Here is a 16,501-nt window from a genome sequence, read left to right as displayed (position 1 = left end):
AAACTCCAGTGCAGCCCTAACTTTGCATGCTTTCCTCCTTTTCCTCAGTGGGAGTGATCCTTCCTGACAGCCATGTTCCATCTAATTCCTGTCACCACGTTCAATTTCAGCAGACAATGACCAAGCCTGTTGAACATGCAAAACTGTTAACAATTCATTTGGTGCAAGCCAAATTCTGGCTCAAAATATTTATTTTTAGCTGCATTGTCAATCCCATGGAGAGGTATGCACTAGGACACAAGTGAAAACCCTTTAAGAACTCTTGACTATTCTGAGAACCAAGAGTTCTCAAACCTGGGGAAAGCAAAATCATCACAATATATACCAACAGCGCCATTAGAAACCAACTTTATTGTTGCAGTTTGAAATTATTTACACAATATAAATCTCTTTGAAAGGTACATTACTTCATTTAATCAGTGGTAGAAGGCCTTAGAATAGTTTCAATCACATTTAGCTCAAAAGAAATACAATTCACTCCAATGAATAAATGATGCACCTAAACATCACAACACACAAGAGGCATGGGGACACTTTTGGGGATGACAAAGGCTCTTTTATTAATTGAGCTTAGTTTACTCACAGGACACGAGTGGACTTGTGTTTAAAAGAACACTGAAAAACCCGCAGTAACAAAGAGAATGACACAAAATGGAATATATTCCTAATATGCTGTGGCTCTGTATCTACAAGTGTTCAGAGGGTTTTAGTGAAGAGGCTCAGAACCAATGGCTCTAACTTGAAGTCACACCTCAGAAAGACTGGGTACATTGCTGAGACTATTCAAAGCACTTGTGTACAAAGCAGCAGCATAACTACCACACTGTGATACAAAATGGTAAATGGAAACTTGCTACAAAGTAAAAGAAAGAACTCTTTCACACACTGAAGGCTGGACACATTTTCTGATAACACGTAGGAATTATACTACCAAAAATTTTGAAACACATACTTTTTCTCCAGTTCATGCTGTATTTTATCCATTTTATATGATGTTATTTATGTTTCTCTTCCAAGGTCTCTTTCATTTTGCATTTTGCACAGGTCTTTATGTGGGGAAAAAAAACCCAAAACCACTTAATAGAGGAAAAACACTGTTGCAATGCCACAAAAATAGGCTGGTGCAGCACCTGAAGTTATTTCAGCATTTAATGACAAAGTCTGCTTGCTAGATTTCAAGTAACTAGTTTTCCTTTCCTTTTCATTTCCATGAAGTTTCCCCTCTGTGTTATCTCTCTATAAACACCAAATCAAAGACATTGGGGAAGTCCATGAAGTAAATTCCACAGCACAGGGAAACTGTGATAGCAGCTTGACAACTTCAGAAGGCTGCAGAAACAGAGTGTGACACCTTGAACCAAAAATTTGGTCATCTGGTCAAGTCTGGCCATCTAAGGTCCCAGTGGTCTTCAGGGCCATGCCAGTCAGTTTTCTGACATTTTCCAAGAGTAATAAAACCCTTTATGGAAGAATTTGGTGCAGAGCACCATCCACACTATTAAATACACAGAAAAGCCCAAAACACAATGTATTGCCAACTCATCAGCTAGAAAGGTGCTTCCTTTTTTACAAATGGTTTTTTGAACAGTCTCTTCCCTCTCTTCCCAGGTTGACCAGTTTCCTAATTACATAATCTCTACAGATCAGACCAACTGTAAAAGTCACTTAAAAAAGAAAAGCATTTTAAAAATCAAACAATGCCTTATCCAGTGTGTCAGCACTTCACTTGGATGGAGCACCTCCTTACAACCAGCCTGTGCAAACATTCCACACATTTTCCTTCCCACTGAAGGTCTCTAAGCCACAAAGTCTGGTTTAATCCAACACATTCCATCTGGAATGGTGTGATTTCTCACTGTTGAGAGCCCCTTTCCTAAAGATCCTATGTCTGGTTAACAGAATATCTACCTTGCACAAGCTCAAAGGTCTATCTTTCACAGCTGTTGAAAACAATCAGTTTACCACTCACAGTCATAAAGAGGGAGGAAAAATCATTTGCAAGATTGTTTCATATCAGCCTTGCATTTCCCTTAAGGTCTGAAAAAATGCTTTCTGCTCCACTACCACGATTACAACCTGCTGGGTGTGGAAGATGATAGCAGATAGTTGCCAAGTGCAGCAGTTCAGCAATCTTAACACACAACAAATAGCAAAAAACATGAAAACAAGGAACACACAAGCAGCTAAAACAGACACGTGAGACATGCTCAACCTGCTCTGCTAACTAGAACAAGGACTGCCCCAAACAAGAACAAGGACTGCCCCAAACAAGAGACTATAGCGTCACTGCGGTTTGGAACAAAGTTTTATTTAATCAAAAAGTTACCCAATTTTAAGATTTCTTTTGGTATGAGTAACAAAAGAGTATTTGGAAGCTTCTGTTACCTACCAAAGGCTTTAAAAGAATGAGCTTCATTCTGAAGCAAACTTTACCCTTTATAATTTGCTCTTGTCCTTAAATCATGAGAGTAAACAAGCATATTCAATATCTTGCTACAGCAAAAACTTGAGATTCCAAGTGAGTGACTTTCTTTTACTTATATTTATCAAGCCCATCCCTCCTCTTGACTAGCACTTCTTTGATAAACTCACTTCCCAAGACCTTTGTAACCTCAAGTGTCACCACAGGTAAGGCTGAGAGGTTGTACAAATTGCATCAAGGTCAATTTGTCAGATGGAGAACCAGATCTGCAAACCAGAATTTTCCAGCTGAGGTATTCGACACACCAGTGAGAAGAAGAAACTAAGAGCTGAAGGACACTGTGGAGTTCATAACAGACAATGAAAGGCAACAGTGATGAAATATAGTCAGGGGAAAAACTAACTTTTATTATGTCTGTGTTTCCAAGGTTAAAGGCCTCTTCAGAAAGGGATTTCTTACACAAAAAAAAAAAAAAAAAAAAACTGATGAGAAGTCATGCACTGACAAAGCAGAATGTAATTATAGTCTAAAAGGAAATAGTGATAAGCCAAGTACAGAAAGGAAGATTTTAGATTCATGTTTATGCTAAAAGAAGTAGGATTGTGGGCACAAGGAGGAGGGGAAGGAATCACACACAGGGAAAATATATCAGCTATAAGTTTTAAATACTCTAAAGGGGTACCAATAGTTCTAGTGTTGAGGTAAATTAATTCACAGAACTCTATGAGTGATTTGGGCATTCAGTATAAGCATTTACAAGTTAGCAACTAATCCTATTAGAAGTTTTATTATTATTTGGTGGATATTAGAAGGCTATACCCACCAAAAGCATTCAAGGGACTCTATCACAGCTACCTCAGTGTCCCCATGGGAGCACACACTTCTGAGCGCTTCAATCCAACACCCTTAGTTTAGAAGTCAACAGCATTCAAGAATGTACAGGAAATGTTTGGAAGTTTAAAGAAACAATTTTAACAGCTTTCCCAATCCCATTGGTATTGCATATACCTCTGACACATGGTTTGCCCTATTATTAGAACAGATTTTCTCTTAATCTAAGTACTGTATAAATCTCTTTATTCCCAGAATCATTCCCAAGAGCAAGATTTCAAAAAAGCTAATGGGGGAAAAAAGACACTGGGCGTCCAAGGCTATAAATGGATATCTTAACATGAAAGTATTACGCTGCATTATAAATCAATTTAACAAAAGAAGTCTGCACACAGAGTTAGATTTCTTCTTTACAACAAGATTTCTACAAAATAGGAGAGAATACAATGCAATACACAAGTCCATAAATGCAAGATAGAATACAATTCACACTAATTTACAAATGGTTATTTACACTGTTTATATACATGAACAGTCAGACCTGGTAAATGCAAATTTCACGTCCTTTTAAAAAGCAAATCAACAAGTGTCAATGAAAGTACTTAAAATTACGTGACAGGAGACTAGTGACCGTTCAGAAATCTTTAGTGCTTGAGTGACCTAAGAAATTAGGTCTGGATTAGCCAGATCTGACTGCAGAAATGAGAAGGAAAAAAAGAAAAATAAATCACACTATTCTGCTTTACAAAAGCAACCAGGCCACTACAGTCTATTGACTTGATGCTATTTCTGCAAGAATGCCCAGATTAATGATCCTCTTTATATTTACAATATAGCTTTAACTACAGCAAGAATTATTAATTTTGGCATTCATGCCCTTAGCTTAACAAAGGCAACAGAGTATCTTCTTGGCAAGTCACAGTCAAAACTACTACAGGATGTTTCTAGAGCTCAGTCATTTTTTGTCCTCCTTCCAATATCTTCATGTTGCTATTACAAAGACCAAAATAAATTAAGTGAAACAAGTACATGTTTTCTAGTACCTAACTTACATTCAGAATGTCCTGTATTCACAGTTTCAAGCTACCTTACCATCTACAATGCAAATTACTACTTCCAACTTAATGCATCTCTAGATATTCCTCAGGAAATGAGGATATCCAAGTGCTACTGGCTCAAACGGATGTGGAACAAGGCTCAAGGCAACTGGCATTTCATTTTGGGAGATGCTTTACAGTATTTCCTCAGAGGTGATCACAAGATTTAACCTGCACTTCTCTCAAGAGAAAGCTGATACAGAGCAGTGCTGAAGTGAATTCCAAGGTGCAAACTTAAAGCCTTGACCAGTACTGCAAAGTCAACCACTGTAACCTGTGACAGTCCTTGTGCTCCTTCAAAGTGGCTCAGGAAAAGCTCGGACTATTTGCTACCTGCTTCAAAGTGCTTTCACAGGATTCACTCCACAAAGATGAGACTGAGCTGCACTCAGGAAAAGCTTTGGTTCTGCGGAAGCAAACTTCCACTCCTGCAGTTATTGCTACTTGAGCTATACAAACAAAATACTACTGACAAAAATTACAGTAACTCCAAACCTAAGTAGTACTGGTACCTGAAATGGGAATGTGTTTTGCCAGCCATTGGGAAAGTTCGGATCTGTCAGCTGTTGGATTTCCCAAGACCAAATGAACTTCACAGCCTTCTTTCAAAATATTTCTTAAATACAAAGTAACACTGTCAGAAATAAAGCCACTGTTTGGAAGAAAATAGTAACAAAGAGTTCAAAAATCTTTAGCAATCTTAGTTCCAAGGACATCTTGCTGAACTTAAAGGAAATACGAGACAGCAGGGTATTATTCATCAAATGTCAATAAAATCCATAGGGAGAAAGTACAGAAGATTAAGGACTTCAGTGCCTTCATGAGCTCTAGCAACATCCTTGATAACTGCTACAAAGTAAATTATAAATGTCTATTTAAGCTATTTGTTTCAAATCAAAGAGAGTTTGTCCAGTATAGTAGCCTCCAGCTAATGAAAATGGTTACCTCATTTCAAGTTACAAAAAATCCCAGCTCTCCCATTTGTATAAAGATTTTTAAGGTTTTGACTGAATAAAAATAAAATGAAAACATTCATAGATTAATATAAACAAGAGGAAAAACAAACCCTAAACGGTGCTTTTGTAAAACAACAGAATACCATTGGAAATGGTCTTTATTGGTGAAAGATTTTTCATTCACATGAGTTTTATTTGTCCTGAATCACTCCAAGCTTTTGTAAAGCACATGTGTATGTACGTGTGTACATGCTATACACACACACACAGAGCCCTGTGCCATAAAGCAGTTTTGAATAAATATCTTTGCTGGAGTCTGTACAACAGACTCCCCACGTAAGTTTGTGTTTGCATGTGCTCATGCACAGACTTTGTACACGTGGGCACTTATGTGACCAAAGTGCAAAGTTTTTTCAGAGTATCATCAGAGTTGAGTTCATGCCTGCCTAGCCCCAAACCATATTGCTGGGCTTGAGTTTTCTGCTGTGGGTTCCTTCCCATCTCCTGCCCCCCAACCCCACCCTCCCTTTCACAGTTAAAGCCTCTTTTCCACACAAACTTATGCACTGTTCCATTAGGTAAACATTTTCTTTTCAGTTAACATTTTGTAATCCAGACCATTCTTGGTATAATAGCTTTAAGAAATAAAGTGTGTGAGATGATCAAAGCCTCACTGCCAAAGTCATACACTTTTCCATACTGTCCTTCAAACTGGAGGCATTGAAAAGCAATCTGCTGACAGAAAAAAAAAAAAAGAACCACCAGACATACCAGAATTTGCACAACTACAGGACCAGGCATTTAAGACTTCAGAGTCCAAAGTTAGATGGGGACAAAGCAGAAAGTTGTCTTTGATACAGGAGCTGTAATCCTGCGTCTTGCTCCCCAGTGCCACAGGACCTCTGCTCTCCTATCTCGGGTCCAACAGTCTGTTCTGCCACTGGAGCACAACAGATACAGACACCAGAACGGGGTTCAAATCCAGAATCAAGTTGCAAAAAGGAAGAGAGATTTGGAATAGTGGTCTTTTGATTTTAAGAGTACACGTAATAAACAAGCAGCTTTCCCAGGGAAGTTGGGGACGGCAGGCTGTCCACCCAACACTAGCGGCTGGTACAATATCCTCAGAGAATCTTGTGGTCACAGAACTTGAACATCTCTACAGCCCAATCCAGACGAAAAAAATATCAAAATTGTATTTATCATTTCAATAAGCTGCTTGACTCTTGTGCAAAAGAAAAGTACCATTGTATGGAAAGCGACCTTTAAAAAAAAAAAGCAGGGGAAAAAATAAAGATCATCCTAACCCTTCTCCCTAGCTATACCACACTAGAGATCTCACAAGTCTATTGTCACTCCTTTTGCTTGTAGGCCTCTAAAAGAAGAATTGTCTCTGACATGTCTTCTTTAGCATAAGTGAATGCAACTTCAATAAAATAAGTTGTTAAATGAATCCTTTGGAACAACTTCACTGTCTGCACCCAACTTTAACACAAACTGATGAAAGCAGCAACGGAATCATGTTAAACGTATAATAAATAATTCACATACAACATGTTAAATTACAAAGAAGGATTAAATTGCCATTTCTACAACTTTTTATAGATTTAGCAAGTTTCTAATCCGTTTTATATCAACAGCAGTACGTATGTTCTTCATAATAAATTTAACATTGAAGGACTGTCTAGAGGCATTATTTATAAAGCAAGAACCACCAAGTGAGCATTACAGCACTTCAACAAATGTTTAGATTTTTTTTCCAGTATCTGTTCTCAGAAAAGATTCAGGGGTTGTCTATCCACTTGGTAAGAGTCCTCCTCTTCATTACTCAGGAAGAGTTAATGTCATGACCTCCAGTTTCATTTTGAAATACTGGTTAAACCGAACAATTGCATACCTGGTCAAAGGGAGAGAGAGACAGGTTAGGAACAGCTAATTCTTCACATGACAACAGCCATGCTAAGTAGGACTAGTCAAAATTCCACTGACCCCAGCACCCTGTTTCCAAAATTGACTCTTAGCAGCTGCCAAAGGAAGAAATTAAGAAGAGAGCAATGATATTACAGAACTTCTTCTCCACCATCCCCCAGTCCCAGCTTGCATGCTGCTCCAGGATTATCAAGGGTAGTGGTTTAGTGTTTAACTGTTCTTAATGGACTGTCCAACAACTGCAATGCCACAGAAATTTGATCTTGATGCTTAAAACAGAAGTGTCAACGCTGACACGTTTTTGGGGTTGTCACTGGTGTTTTCTCTCCATCTAGCGGTGACTGCCCGGTACTGCGGCCTGAGAAAATCGGGAACCCACATCGGTGTTACTCACAAAAATGACATTATACAGCCCAGAAAACTGGCTTAGGCAGTGCAAAAAATCCTCAAGTGGGACATCCTGCCAGATAAAATGATGAATTTTATCACTTTGCTCGGTCCCCAATGGAGAAATTAATTCCTCTTCTTGTTGCCATTAAAGACCTTTTTAAAAAGGCCAAAGACACAGGTATCTACCTGAAACAGAACTTAACATTCATTGGTGGTACAAAGACTCTTTAAAACAAGAATAGAAACTTCCAGGATCAACACTCCATGCAGTAAGTAATCAAGCTCTTTTGTACTATATCTTTGACTCACACTGTTGGAAATGTAGGTCTTGCATCTGACAGATAGCACACCTCACTGACCAACTTGGCTTTTATGCCTTTGTCTCTGCAGCAAAAAACACTTGATACCCAAAAACATTATGTTCCTTGCCTTGTAAACCATGTGTTTTAGCCCAGGGGCACATAACTTAGAGAACTTTCCGCAACAAAAAACACTGACAGACAGCTTTTACTGCCTTGTTTTCCCTTACAATTGAAGAGTTTTCTTGTATGTTCACAGAGGTCAGGTGTGTTGCTCAGATCTCAGTTTCTGATAGCTGGGGTGTTGGACTAAATGTAAGGTCCCACAAGTCCCTTCCACCCTCTAGTATTCCATGACTGTACACAGCAAGCATACTTACCCTAGAAAATCAAAATCGATGGTGGAATATTTGGCTTGAATGAGAGCCCACAATCCCCAAAAGAAGTGTGAAGCCTGAAAGAAAAAAATTTACCAGAAAAAATTAACCTTATCTTAAATCTAACATGTAAACATATTCTCGCAGAGACAAAACATCTATAAGAGAACACTCAAACCCCGATCTTTTTGTAAAGTTATTTGATCTCTCTTTACCAAAGAGATTTATAAGCAGTATTACAGAATTAATTACTCACAATCAGACAAGGCAATTGCCTTGTTGCAATTGGCATTGGAGTCTAACTCCCTCCCCATGCTGAAAGCAGCAACTGATTGCTGCTTTTCAAGAGAAACAACATTCCATTTATAAACTGTCACCTATTAAGTAGATTGTTGTATGACTATATACACATGCTTAAAAAAATGCTCAGAAATGTAACCACCACCTCAACCGCTGTGAATTTCTATTACTCCTCATGTATTGAGCTCCAGTGCAAACAGGAAATTCCTTTTCAACTTTCAATTACATCCTTAGACCTATATAATTACACTCACTTTCACTGCTGGCTTGGACAAAGAGAGATGTAATGTTTTAAGACAAGTTCTAATTCATCAGCATTTACACAAATTTCTCATCTGTTCCAGACTTACTTCCATTAGGAGTCTAGAGCAGTAGTCTGGAGGCCTCTGCTCACTTTCAGATTGGAAGTATGGATCATATTAATGATATGATGTTAATACACTTCACAATGAACAAGTGATGCCCATAAGCTTGACAGTGTCCTTGTGGAAGACACTTCTGGACAGACTTTGAACTTCAGTAAATGACTGCTCATATTAATTACCTAAATGGCTTCCTGAAGCTTGCATGTAACACTTGACCAGGAATTTAGTTGACATCCATGGATACACCTGAAAACACCTCAAAACAGCAAGTGATCTGTGCCCATGTGAATCCTGTACCTCTGGTTCAGATAACTTGGCCAGAGAGCTGCAGTCCATCATTTTACATCAACATCCACGATTTATGTCAAGTTTTCCCTTACGAAAGCTTCCCACATGAATTGACACAAGAGTCACACGCTGTTTGTGCATCACAGGTAGACTACAGGCAAGTCCTGACCTGTTCTCTAAACACAACTCCATCCTCTTAAACATTGCTATGGCCATTGTTTGAAACTGACAAAAGAGTGCTATTGATTTTCAAACAGACCACCAGCCTGCTAAACTGCAGCTCCAACTTTCCTAAATGAATGGGCAGCTGAATTTAACAGTAACAACTAACATTCTAAAAGAATAGCAGCATACAAGCCATTGTTTTTAAAGCTTGTTTAATAATCAGCTTCCTGTTAACTCTACTTCCTCACTGCAGCCTGTAGCTTTTGCCAGAAAGCTCAGGGTATTACAGTAACAGAGGTGTGCTTGAATTAGTAGAGAAGAGGACTAAAATAAGGCCAAAGTTGCTACTTTAGCATTATTCCTCCTACAAATAGCTGGGAATGTTATTCTTCAGAAGAAAAAAACATCCAAGCACTTCTGCTGTAACATTTCCTGTCACATCATCTAGGCAAAACAAGATCAGCAAGAGACTCTAGAGTGACCTATTTATCTGCAAAAGAAAAAAAATAAATAAAATCCATATATTCTAGTTTAACAGAATGTTACCATCTTATTTTTAAAAAGGCTTTTAAAGCTTATATGATTTCATGAAGCACTACCTTGTTCTTCTGTCTTCTTACCATTACAAGCAAAAGTTCAGCAAAGACCCCCCACAAGCTGTGGCAAACTTAAAACTTGCCAGGCCAATAAACAGAAATCCTCACTCAAAGCTCATCTCCTCGTTTTCTGAATGTGCAGTGCCTCCTTCACTAGGAATATTCCACAGAAAGTATTTAATATGCAACAGAGAAGCAAGTTTCCATAGAAGAGCAAAGTTATTTCTCATGGAAGTTTTCTTCACATGCCACTACATTCAAATTCAAGAAAATAGCAATTACATTTGTTCGCAGAGTATCAGGTTTCTCTGCATCATTTAAAATATTCTAATCAAATGTTTGATACTGACCAGTGCAAACTGATTCACTTGGACATACAGAACTTCAACTTCTTTTTCACTGACTTCTGTCCCAAATCCTTTATATTCTTTGTAGGCCTCAAGGTAAGATCGCAGCCATTGCTCCTGCAATTTTCTGTTGGGATAAAGGCTGTAGTCTACCTCATTTACTCCTAGGAAAAAGACAAGAATACTATCAGAACCTTATGCTGCGTAAAAAGACCATGAGAAACCCTTTAGTACTACCACTAGTAGTCCATTACTGTGCCCCTTCCCACCCCAACACACAGGCACAGATTGATGTGAACAAATAACCACAATTCTACTTTGACCTCACCTTAAATTACATGCTGCCAGCAAGTTCCCACATACAAATCTGAGTGTTCCACATTACAAATTTATGTCTGTTTGTGTGTTAGGATTCAACACCTTGGGTTTTGAGAAAAAGCTTAAGTATTTGCTTTATGAAACAAAAACCCTCACAAATAGATCAAATATTAAGTATTTTGTAGGAAAAGAGACTTGTATGCCACAATATCTCAAGCCAAATCCAAATGCATACCCAGTTATCACCGAGCCCACGTTTGAAGAAAACTTATTGTGACTCTGCCTCTCTTCTCCACAGGGCATTAGTGGAATTAGGAGCCCATAACTCATTTTTATCCTGTTTTTCTTCCTATACTGGAGGTGCTTAGTCACAAGCTATAGGGAGTCTGCCAGGAGCCCCAAACCTGGATCACAGTTCACTTCCATTATCACTCTCAGTGAATTTAGGAATTCTCATTAATTTAACTTGCTTTCCAAATGTTTAAATTACCAACTACACAACTCAAATTACAAAGCATACACTTTGATTTTTTTTTCTTTTTTTTTTAAGTTATCTAAACTTAACATTGTTTTTGAAGTAACTGGTAGATTATGGCTCTTCATTTCACCACAGAGTGCTTTCCATCTGCTCTAATTATTATGTAGTTTTCCCTGCTCGCCCGTGCTCTGAAATAGTACAGCATACACTTGAGGTCATTTCTCCCTTATGGAGTAAGTGGAATGGGCATTTGCTGTAAAAAATTTGAACTAGTTAATAAATAAATCTAAAACCACCGTATTCCTAAAATCCCACCTTTTCCCTATGACAGTGTCTTTTAGCCTTTGCTTCTCTTTTTAGGACAGGCCAAGTACTTAGTGCACACATTCAAAACCACCAAAAAACACAATCCTGCCTTGTGGCACTGTGGAATCCCACAGAATACTGTCAACACATGCACCTCTAGTGTGACACTGACAGTATTTCACCACAGTGGGCTGTCTCTGCTGTGTCACCTCACAGAAAGATGGGGTGAAAGCTATGTACTCTGAACTTATCTAACTCTACCAGAACTTAGGACATGATGTTTCCATCTCTGAGTTAAAAGACCTGCAAAGGAAGGGCACAACTGGTCTGCAAAATGAGACACCAACACATTCTGAGCTGACAGCTGTAAGCATGTAACCAGATACACAAACAAAAAGAATAATGAGTTTGTTGGGGTCTTTAGTAAAATCAGTCAACTCTTACCTCAGAAACCCAATTCTTACCTGCAAATTCATTGAAGTGATTTCCAATGTCATAAGCCAGGTAGTTGTACCCAGAATACTCATAGTCTATGAACTGCACATCACCTGTGTGACAGACAATAGCAGCAACATAAGAGTCCAGATCAAATCAAGTACCAGCCCTGATAGCTTGGTGTCCTTTGAAGATTTTTGGGGAAAACAAGCCACAGACCCATCTTGTACCCAGCAGTGTGCACTCAAGACATTTCAGAGTAAGGCTGTGACTTCTATGATATGAGCTATTTAAGGGTAAGTATTCATTCAGCAAAGCTCTTAAATTTAGAGCTTACAATTCTCTCTGCTTCAAGTCTCAGTAGCAGAATTTCAATTTTAACTTCTACCACATGAGGGCCTCCCTTACTCTCAAAATGAGAAGTACAGCAGCACATTCTTTCTTTAAACTTTATGTAGAAAAAGCAGATCAATTTCTCCCTGACTTAAAAAATAACAGTCCTGTTTATTCTCACACAAATGTGCAGCCACAGTGGACTAACACACTGCAATATGCTGATACTTCCTGTTTCCTCTACCACTCTTACAAAGCAAGATTATTCTTAACTGTTGCTTTTTTAAGCTGGATTCAACTAGCCTCAAGAAACCATCAGAGAACCATAAGGTCCCCAAAGCTATCAAACTATAGCATTGTGTAAACAAGGGCTGATAAAGCAGCAAAACACAGCCCCAAATGTTTCCTAATTATGTTTACCTGCACTGAAGCTGGGGAAAATGCATTGAAGCTGCTCAAGAACAGTCAAAATGTAAACAAAATGGATTAGGCAAAACTAGAGCTCTTGTACTTTAAGGGAAACCAGCAAAATTACTAAAAAAAATGAAAACGAAGCAATGGATTAAGAAAATATATGTTTGCACTAGAACATTAAAAAGCAAAACCTTACATTTCTCACTGCTATACTGAAATAAGTAATTTTCACCATTGCACCCTTCTCCCTCTCTATACTCTTTCTTTTTATCACTACTTGCATTATTTAACAAAAACATTCACTCTATTATAATGAAAAATCTTTTAATATTACTTAAAACTCTAGGCTAAAAAGAAAACCAAGAACAATGTTAAAATTAAGTACATTTTGTATGTACTTCCTAGACTAAGGAATTTAAGTGCCTATTACACTGCCTCCTTAAGATTTAGGAATACTGTACATCTCAAAATAGTTTCACCAATGTCCTGACCAAGTTAGCACAGAAGTTTATTAGAAATGTTCTTTTCTATGCAGTTCATCTTTGCCACTCTTGAACTCCTAACACAATTATGTTTGCCAGATGGACAAATCTTTTTGTCTAAGCACTTAAAACGGAAATTAAACTCTACAACACGAATATAATCACTTAGTCACAAATCCTCCAAGTCTGAGTTCACCCTTTCTTCCACTGAAAGAGAGCCTTGCTTACCAAGGTTATGATGTTAAATGTTTTAGGTTCTAACAAACCAACAGCCCTGCAAAGTGGCAAGCTCCTTCCAGGAAATTCTGTTGGCAGTGGAAAAATTGAAGTTCTCCAGAGCTTTGAAGCAGCTTATCTTACAGCAGTGCAAGCAAGATTTTACTGTCACTGATGAACTTCTGCTCTGCCTGATTGGCAGATTCCCAGCCTTGCTCTTCTCACTGCTTCTCCAGGGCTGCTTTTCACAACAGACACCTCTAAAGCCACACACCACTTAAAATCCCACCCCTGGCTAACATTCTGCTACACAAGTGATCTCCTGAGCCCCTTCTGCCCCCCAGACATTTAATATCCCTTGTATTGAGAGGTTTGCTTTCTTCCTTCCTTACCTAAAATCCAAACACAGCAGGTGAAAGTTTGCTAGTGAAATATGGACATAAATACTTTAAATTTTTCATTAGCAGATTTCACCTAGAACATCCCTAGGTGCAATCATGAATTCTTAATTACATTTAAACAACTTACTTCCATATATAAAGAATATTACATAGAAGCAGAAATTGAAGCTAACAAGATATGGGTGGGGCTGTTACTAGGCACTGTCCTCACAAAGCAGGAACAAGGACATACCAAGCCCTTGGGAAGCAGATGGAGAAAACTTGGCAAACTCCCATTTGATAAGATAAAAGTTCAAAGCAAAAAACCTTTGCATTTGCACTGATCCATTTCAGACTCATACTACTGTGCAACTCAACCTTTTAAATTAATTTTTGCACAAAGGGTCAAAATAAAGATGCACAGTTTTTTCTGTGGAACTGAAAACAAAAGCTTTGAAGTTTGCTGCTTCAAAAATGTGCAACATGGACGTACTTATATGTACACATACATGCATTTACCCTGCTTTAGAAAAAGCAGAAGAAAGTCTGCAGTCATTGTTTAAATAATCGGTGTATTTTAAGATTTACTGCAGTTCATATGAGAAAGCCACTTCTAAAAACTATGGCTTACACTACTGGCTTAGCAGTTAGCTGTTGTTTCAAGATTTCTAAAAGGTATCCACAAATTGGACATCCCATCAATACCCCTGAGAGCAAGAGACACTGGTCTAGGTGTATTTGTGCTTTATTGAAATGAGAACATTTGAAAACAAGCTCTCTGGAGAAGCTACTACTATTGACAGAAATAGGCATGTCAAGAGTGTGGAATATTTCAAGTTGAAACACATTTCTTTTTTCCAGGCATTTCCTAGGGCAGACAACATGCAACATACCCCACAAAAACCACAGAAAGATACAGAACGGAATTCACTGTATTCCATATCCCAGAAATGCACTTTTACATAGATCAAGTAGCAATCAACAAAGCATCTGCTGGATCTCCTCAGGATCTGACAGGAAGGAGGGGGAGGACAGCTCTCTTCCTAGCTGCTTTTCCTTTCTAATGGTTTCATAGGGAAAGCACTTCCCCTGCCCAAGTCTTGGCTGTAGCTACCAGAGCTGAAGGGTGTATCCCGAGTTCTGTCCCATCCTGCTCACAAGGTGACCAGGTGAGCCACTGAGCCCCTGGAAACAGCTCCAAAGACAAGGATCTGTGCTAGGAACATGCTTTAAAAATATCACACAGCTCACCCACCCAAAGGATATTTTAGCTATAAATACCCAAAAGAGCTCTGCAAAACAAAACAGGTTTTTAGATTGAAACCAGAAGCCTTAAAAATGCCTCCATCTTCAGAAGCACTGAGCACCCACAAACTCCTACCAAGGATCATAGAAAACCTTGGGTAGGCAGAGGGAATAAGCAGAACAAACTATCCATCTACCTACACACAACTCCCTGCCAGCTGATTTTCATATATGCAAAAAGAGCACACATAGAAACAGAACAACACTCTGATCCTGAATCTTGCTGAATAGCAAGTATTTGAACACTCTTAAAATATCAGGTACTTTTGGAAATTCCCAGGTCACACTCGGAAAAAAAAAAAAACACAACCACAAAAACCAAAGACATTTAGGAGCATCAGAGCACAAGGTCTATAAATAAGCAGTACCAAGCTTCAAGTATATTTTTAATATTCTTGATGCCAAAACCACAATAAAAAGCAATGTGAAGTGCTGAACTATATCCTTCAAAGGGTAGATGACAGTGATAATTATAAGTTATGTAAAGTACCACTTGCAGATTTCCATATCCTGAGTGACTGAGAATGGACATTAACAAAACAGCAAGAGGCAGAGTTCTCTTCGCCACAGCAGGAACAAATTCAAATCAGATGAGTGAGACTCCATTAAATGAAGTTAACACTCAACATGTTCTTCCAGGCTCACAAATAAGGACAGGAGACTGATTTTTCTTAGAAGCAGTATGTGGCACGACTATGGTTTTTCTTTCAAGTCTGAAAACTTAATGTGAATTCAATGCAGAGGACAAATCTAAGGCAAAGTGCAGGAACAAGCCATAATTATTCATACTGCGTTGGACACAAGTTCTAGTATGTCCTGATGGTCTGTAGCTTAAAAACATCCTCCCACACATCCCCCCCAACTAGTAAATGTGTAAATTAAGCATTCAAAAACAAAATTATAAATACAGTATTACTAAAACAAAGTAGGTTGTCTTTGTGACAGCTTCTGAAAAGCCAGACAATACTTCCAGTTTTGCACAAATTTTAGTGAGGAATAAAGAAAAAATAAGGTAGTTAATCTAGAAAATCAATTTTCTCTTGTTTTCCGTTTAGGGTCACCAAGGTCTTTTGGATACACAGAAGCTTTTCCAGATGGAAAAGTGAATTTAGTCAGAGTATTGCATTCACCAAAGCTGTCAACTACCTTCAGACAATTTGATGCCATTCCTTGTGAAGCTCATCTTTAAAAAGATTATATTTTCTGGTCTTGCAGAATTTCTCTTATACCAAGAAAAGCTTTTGCTCTGCTAAACACAATTCCAGTTATACATGTTTCTTTGCAGTTAAAGCTGAGCTTCCTATTGATGCTCTGTAAAAAGTGTGCTATAAAAAACAGCTTCCAAATGACAACCATCCTTTCTACAGATGGCATTGAGATTTGGTTACTATGAAAATGGTCCCTGCTGTACCCAGATTGCACAAATTTTACAACACAGTACATGTGCAGTGTTGAAACGTAAGTTTGATAAT

At 38.3% G+C, this 16,501-nt stretch overlaps 1 protein-coding gene across 1 annotated transcript in view; it reads right to left on the bottom strand.

The window, feature by feature from the left end:
* Positions 1–332: 332 nt before the first annotated feature.
* The window catches only part of ETNK1 (ethanolamine kinase 1), a 29,602-nt gene continuing 13,433 nt past the window's right edge, over positions 333–16,501 (bottom strand). Inside the window, exons 5-8 of the mRNA XM_053977627.1 lie at positions 11,929–12,012; positions 10,366–10,526; positions 8,305–8,378; positions 333–7,203 (exon numbers count right to left, since the gene is read on the bottom strand). Coding sequence (XP_053833602.1) covers positions 7,131–7,203; positions 8,305–8,378; positions 10,366–10,526; positions 11,929–12,012 — 392 coding nt within the window. The 3' untranslated portion in view covers positions 333–7,130. The remainder of the gene's footprint in view (positions 7,204–8,304; positions 8,379–10,365; positions 10,527–11,928; positions 12,013–16,501) is intronic.

The sequence above is a fragment of the Vidua macroura genome, chromosome 5, assembly GCF_024509145.1.
Source record: "Vidua macroura isolate BioBank_ID:100142 chromosome 5, ASM2450914v1, whole genome shotgun sequence".
Taxonomy (NCBI): Eukaryota; Metazoa; Chordata; class Aves; order Passeriformes; family Viduidae; genus Vidua; species Vidua macroura.
This window is presented reverse-complemented; position numbering and strand designations above follow the sequence as displayed.